The sequence below is a fragment of the Apaloderma vittatum genome, unplaced genomic scaffold (genome assembly GCF_000703405.1).
Source record: "Apaloderma vittatum isolate BGI_N311 unplaced genomic scaffold, ASM70340v1 Scaffold11053, whole genome shotgun sequence".
Classification (NCBI taxonomy): Eukaryota; Metazoa; Chordata; class Aves; order Trogoniformes; family Trogonidae; genus Apaloderma; species Apaloderma vittatum.
The window spans coordinates 15123-22305 of record NW_009706415.1 but is presented as its reverse complement, the minus strand read 5'-3'; the positions used below and the strand labels follow the sequence as shown (position 1 = coordinate 22305).

General features: G+C 41.2%; 1 protein-coding gene across 1 annotated transcript; it reads left to right on the top strand.

The window, feature by feature from the left end:
- Window positions 1-6211: 6211 nt before the first annotated feature.
- On the top strand, window positions 6212-6683 carry LOC104271185 (neuroligin-4, X-linked-like; the record flags this gene model as incomplete). The annotated part of the gene is made up of 1 exon (XM_009865784.1): window positions 6212-6683. A coding segment is annotated over exon 1 (472 nt), but the record flags the coding sequence as incomplete, so codon positions are not given.
- Window positions 6684-7183: the final 500 nt, after the last annotated feature.

Here is a 7183-nt window from a genome sequence, read left to right as displayed (position 1 = left end):
ATTAATTTTCTGCCAAAGTTCCAAATTATATATATTTATTGCTAAAATTAATACTGCAAGCATATTCACAAATTTCTATGCCTTAGGTAGTTCTTATTTACTGTCTCTGACCCTACATTAATTTAGTATAAAGTTTTATGTATGTTTATAACAGGATAATATTTTTAAATTACTTTTATTTAAAAAAGCAAACACCCTACCCTCCAAAAAAAAATGACAACAAAACAATAGAAAACCAAGCCACCATAAAAGCACTTTACTTTGTAACTTTCAAAATGGTATCTTTGAAGGGGAAGAACAGAAGATGTCAAGTATTAGGGATTGAGCCAGCTACTAAGCAAATGACAGATGCTCTCTACCCCTCTCCCTCCCCGAAGGGGAAGGTAAAAGGGAATAAGGCACAGAGACTTAAGGACTTGGAAAGAAAATTATAACAGCTTTAATGAAAGAGTAATAGTACTAATAAAAAAATAATGAAAATAATGAAAAAAAAATAAACCTAAACCCCGGATGGCAATCACCACTGATGCTGCAGAGCAGGCAGACACTGGAGAAGGGTCAGGCTCAGCAGCAGAGGGGAGCTGAATTTGGGAATCAGGATCAGAGGCAGAAGATTGGACGGAGTTCTCCTCAGACGCTGGCCATTGATCCCTCAGTTTTATACTGAGTTTGGCGTATATGGAATGGAACGCTCTTGTTGGTTCCTGTCCTGTCTGTCACTCAACCTTTTACTTCCTTGCAAGTCCTTTAATTTCCCAACACCTGCAATGTGGCATACAAGATCCAGCAGTGACCTTGGTCTCTATAGGAGCAAGAGCCTTTCTTCTTACCAATCCTTGACAACAACAAAACATCAGGGGTTATCGCTTCTAGTAGAAGACAATCTTTGCAAAACCATGCTGTTAATGTCAGAAAGTGCAGCTTCTTAGAAGAGACTTAGCTGAAAAGTCAAGTCGCTGAAAATTCAAGTCACTGAAGAGAATGTATGCTCTTGCTAAATGAAATAGTTTTGAAATCCCCAGATTTTGTGAAATGCATTAGGTACTGTAGAAAATATCACTATGAGGAGAATCTGAAATTTTATCAATTATTTGTTATTTTTTGTTCTGTTGACTAGCCAGTGACTCTTAATCAAGCTGACTGTGTGCTTTTAGAGCACATGTCTAAAGAAGGGGATGTGGGTGTTTAACCCTGATTCTATATTGAGATGAGACATATGTACACATCAAAAACAGTTGAGTAGAAGGGAGGGGAGGGACAGACTGAAGGTGGTCAGTGACTAAAAGCTGAGGTGCACAGTAGTACACTAGTTGATTTAGATAAAGCCTGAGAAATCCTGGGGAATCTCTGCAGTCCTCATTCTCCTGTGCTCATATAGTTTATATCTGTGTTTATTTTTCTTGTAACTGTCCATGCCATGGAGCAGGTCAGAAAAACCCCTGAAATCAGTTTAGAGTTTATTATTCTACACTGGAGCAAAGCGGACTTTTAAGCCGTGTCTCATATTTCCTCAGCAAGTACAGAATTAGTATAGACATACTGATACACTTGTCTGCTTAAGTTCTCTGTGTTAATGCACTTGCCGCTATGTAATGCTGTTTACATTTCTGTACTGTTTGACAAAGGCTGCAGGTCTGCTATAGGTCAGACGGTGGGGCTAAGAGAGCTGGCTGTGTTCTGTGTTAGCTAATGGTTTGTTTCCTTATGGATTCAAGATCCTTAAAATTTAAATGTCTGTGCATGAATCAGAAATGCAAACTTTGCGTATGCTGCTGTTATGGTACAGAGGAAAGTAAAACATGCTATATGAGTGGATTTAATGCCTACAAAACTAGCTTTTGTTGGTCTTATTTCTTAGAGGAGGAATCAGATAGCAAATTCAGTTCCGGGTCAGTAATGAGTGTTTCCCTTTGCCTGTCCTTTCACTGTATTCAAAACAATGGCATAGAACCAGATATTTGATTAAATCTCCCCCCCTCATAATTGGTATGGATAAATATTCTTTATTAAGTTGTATTTTTGACAGTTGTGTATTATCTCTAGCACGTGTATCAACAGAAGATTTTTACTTTCCTTTTTTGTTGTCATTTTTCTTTCTCTCCCTGCTGGTAATGTGTTCAATCTTGTAATTCTCATTTTGTTGTTTTGTTTCTTTTTTTTTTATTTGCTGTTTGCCCAGACAAGTTTTTGTCTTTTTCATCATCCAGGTCACTTTCCTTCCACCTTGTTGATTTTCTCAGTGCTTTATTCCACATTCAGTTTTCTTGTAATGTTTTTACAAAATTATATAGTGTGAGTGTTAAGGCAGTAGTGTCTCTTACTCCTCCCTGAGCACAGATTAAATCCTCAGTTAGCTATGACTGGAAAATCTGCTTTGTGTCACATGGTCAGTAAAGTGTACTCAAGTCAGGATGGGAGAGATCGTGAGGGAACGCTACCCAAAATCAATTGCTTGCCGCTGACTTCAGTTGTTAAAGATGGTAGCAGAAATCAGAAGGGAAGGCGGTGCTTGAGGAGGAATTCTGGGTGAGTGGTAGCCAGCTAGCCACTCTGAGTGCCATGGGAGAAGATGAGCCAGGAGCTGCAGGCATTGCAGAGCTCTTGCTGATGGACATCCTCCTAAAGCACCTTAACGAGGCTGGGCTGGGGACAAGGATAGCACCCTGCCACCGCCCAGTGCTCATCAGGCCAGGCAGGGTGAGAAATTAGCTCCAAGATCAACCTGAGGATCCAGCTAGGGCAAGATCCAGGCTGGCCATGGGCCTGGGCATGGGGCTTCCTGCAGCAAAGCTCAGACAGGGACTGGTGGCCATGGTGATGCCCTCAGGGACACGACACAGAGCGGTTACTGATTTATCCTTCAAAAATTACACTTCAATTGCAAGTTTGTTGAAGGCAGCATCTGAGCCTATTATCTACCAGTGAAAATGTCAGTAGAAATTATGGTTCATCATAAGTAATATGTGTCTGATACTTTTGGGTTTTCTTGGTTTTGTTTGGTATTTTTGTGTGGATTTTTTGGTGTTTTTTTATATGTTTGTAATTTGAAATCACTGTCAGTAACTACTTACCTTGTATTTTCTGCTCTTGAAAACTGATTTTTTATCTTCATGAGACATAGTCCCGACTGAAGACAGGACCTGGTAGTCATATAAGTTTTATGTATAAATGTGTGCTCATTCTATCAACTGTAAAGTATCAGCATCAGTTTCCTGTAACAAGGATTCTTTTCGGCTGTAGGATAGTTATCTGTGGGTTTGAGTGGGTAAAAAGGAACTCTGTTTATCTGGGCAGGGAGAAGAATATAAGTATTAACAATACCTGTATATTTATACTACTTGTAATGGTTAGCATATATATATGTGACTTGTATTTCATTAAAAGTTAGCAGAATTATTATGTGAATTGCTTTCTGTCTAAAAAGTAAAAGCAGGAGCATACAAGAAGTTAATGTTACATAGTTGTAACATTATGTAGGTCAAAATTTAACTTTCCAGAGGTTATATCATGCTTTATTTTAATTGTTGGGTTTTTTTCTCAGTTTCCATTGTTCCTTTTTGTCAGACACAGAACAAAGGAAACAGGTATCATAGAATCATAGAATACGGGGCTAGAAGGGAACTGGTCCAACCATTCTTGGGAAAAACACATTCTAGGCAAGATAGCCCAGCACCCTGTCCAGCTGAATCTTAAAAGTGTCCGGTGTTGGGAACTCCACCACTTCGCCGGGGAGATTATTCCAGTGGCTGATTGCTGCCATTGTGAAAAATTTTCCTCTTGTGTCTGATCTCTCCAGGAGTAACTTGTACCCATTATCCCTTGTCTTTTCCATGTGACTCTTTGTAAAAAGGGAATCTTCATCTTCTTTGTAGCCATTCTTTAAATACTGGAACATGGTGAAAAGGTCTCCCTTTAAGCCGCTTTTGCTCAAGGTTGAACAAGCCCAGTTCTCTCGGTCTTTCTTCATATGGCAGCCTCCCAGTCCTTTGATCATCTTTGTGGCCCTTTTCTGGACACTCTCCAGCCTGTCCACATGGTTTTTGTATAGCAGGGACTAAAAATCAAAAGAGATTACAGGTGTGGCCTAACAAGCCCTAAGCAGAGTGAGATCATGACTTCTTTATCTCTGCCTGTGAAGCCCTGTATGATGCAACCCAGCGTCCTGTTGGCTTTTGTAAAGGGTTAGGGCTGGGCCAGCCACTAAACAAATGACAGCAACTCTATTAACCACTCTCCCTCCTCAAAGGGGAAGGGAGTAAGGCAGAGAAACTTACAGATTGGAAGAGGAAACTACCACACCTTTAATGAAACAGTTATAGTACTAATAAGAAAATAATGAAAATAGTGAGATATATACAAATATACACAAAATCAATATCAAAGCTTACCCTCTGATGACAAATCACTGATGCTGCAGAGCAGGGACGCACCAGGGAAGTCCCAGACTGGTCTCAGTGGCAGACAAGAATGGGATTCAGGAACTCACAGATCACAACTGAAGGCAGAAAAATGGACAGTCCTCTTCAGACACCAGCTATTGAAGAAGATAGCTTAACCATTGTGATCCCTTAGCTTTATACTATATTATGGAATTGAATACTTTGTTGGCCAGATTTGAGTCACCTGTCCATTCCTTCCCAGAGGTACAACCTTTTGCTTCCTTGTGTTCCTTTTACTTCCCAGCACCCCCAATGTGGCACACCAAATCTAGCAATGACCTTATTTATTAAACGAGCAAGTATAAGCAAGAGCCTTTCTGCATACCAATCCTTGGCAGTAACTGTAAACATCAGGCATAATCACTTCTAGTAGCAAACACTGTCTGCAAAAACATGCTGCTACTTCAGAAAGTGCTGCCTCTTAGAAGAGACTCAGCTGAAAAGTCAAGGCACTGAAAAGAATTAGTTTTGTTTCAGTTCAAACCAGGATGTCTTTCTTTGCTGCAGCAGCACGCCATTTGCTCATATTGAGCTTGTTGTCCACCAGGACTCCCAGGTCCCTTTCTACAGAACTGCTCTCCAGCTAGGTAGATCCCAGCCTATGCTGCACTCCTGGATTATGGTTTCCCAAGTTTTCCTTGGTTGAACTTCATAAGGTTCTTGTTCACCCACTCTTCCAGCCTATCTGTGTGTTCCTGCAGGATGTCTCTCCCAAAGTATCCACCTCCCCACCCAGTTTGGTATCATGAGCAAACTTCTTCAGAGTACACTTGATCCCATCATCCAAATCACTTGTGAAGATATTAAACAGCATAGGGCCCAATATCCCTAGGGGACCCCACTTGTGACAGATTGCCAATTTGAGAAGGAGCTTCTTACCATGACCTTCTGCGTGTGGCCTGTCAGCCCGTTCCCACCCACCACAACTAGGAAACCCAATAACTGTATTAGTAGGCATACTTGTAAAAATACTATAAAGCAATCATTTCACAAGAAAGAGGAATTACCCAGTGTGGCAAAACATTTAATGAATGTTTCCTCCTTAAAAAGGAGATGCTGTTTATGTGGGGTGGAAAATGCCCTAGAGCACTTAAATGTGATACCTTTGAGCAGCAGTTTTTGGGCTGTGGTTTGGTTTGGAAGCATAGACAGAAACAGAAATGTTTGATTTGCAGTATAACCTTTGACAAGCTTGTGGCTTCAATTTTCAGCTCTCTTACCTTACGTATCTTTGGCAACACATAGCTAACTATGATGCCTGAAGTTCATAAAACATTGTGGGCCTTGGAATGGAAGTAGTATGTAGATTTAATTGTTCCGTTTGCGTTTTTCGGGGGTTTTTTAATGACAATATGAATATGTTTGTTGATTTAAATTGCTTATTTTTTCTTGGCCACAGGCTGACTGAGTGGGCTGGACTTCACCGCAAGGAGCCATTTCGCTGGGGAAGTGGAATAACTGCGGATCTCTCCCCGCACTACTCCTGGAAGAGCTGTATGTTGCTACCATTTAGCCAACGCTGAAGTCTGGGATGGGCCTTAGGGGCAAGCACTCCCTTGCTGCTTCTGACACTGGGATTTGTCTACAGCCAGTCATCTGAGGCACCTACCACACATCACTTTTTTGTTTCTTCGCTGCCTGCGCAAGCTTACGTTTTCCCTCACTTCATCTCCGTTTGACTACTTTTTTATTTTATTAGTTTTCATTTTCCTTGACTGATTAATTTTCTCCTGGCTGTGGAAAAAGGAGCCCTGCTGATGTTGATTTAAATAATGTCGAAACCAATGGGACTCCTATGGCTGCCTTTGATCTTCACCCCAGTGTGTGTCATGTTGAATTCTAACTTCCTTCTGTGGATAACTGCATTGGCTATAAGATTTACTCTCATTGATGGCCAAGCACAATACCCAGTTGTTACCACGAATTATGGCAAAATACGTGGCTTAAGAACACCTTTGCCTAATGAGATCCTTGGTCCAGTGGAGCAGTACCTGGGTGTTCCTTATGCCTCCCCTCCGACTGGAGAAAGGCGATTTCAGCCCCCAGAGCCACCATCGTCTTGGACGGGTGTCCGCAACGCCACGCAGTTTGCCGCCGTCTGCCCGCAGTACCTGGATGAGAGGTCACTGCTGAACGACATGCTGCCAGTCTGGTTTACAGCCAATCTGGATACTGTGGTGACATATGTTCAAGATCAAAATGAAGACTGTCTGTATTTGAATATCTACGTGCCCACAGAGGATGGTAAGTACTCAAAGGAGCGCACTGCAGCGCACTCGCCGGTTCTGCACATGAGTAGTAGCCAGGTCTTTAAAGCTCAGTTTCCTCCATGTTTTCTCTGTGGAAATGAATTATGCCTCTGAACATATGCTGTAAGACATACTGTGTGGATTGAACATGCTTGCATGGATTCTCTCTCATGTATCAGTGTAATGCCAAAACGCAATTTCAGTTTTAGGCAGTGGCCAAGGTGTGTAAGAGCCTTAAAGTTTACACCTGAACTAAGCTGAGCATCATTCACAAGAGAGGAATAGGGAAATAAACATTAACCAGAAGGCACATATTTATTTTCCCGTGCATGAATGGCACGAGTACAGACAGATGCTTTTTTTTAAAGGAGAAATTCCCTACTCTTTTTTTCTTTAGTTTTATTGTAAAATGTCTGAGCCTACTCTTAACTCCGCTTGATAGTAAGAGATGAAAGAAAATGGTTGTAATAGTTCAGTGTGTAGGTGAGTTTTTTT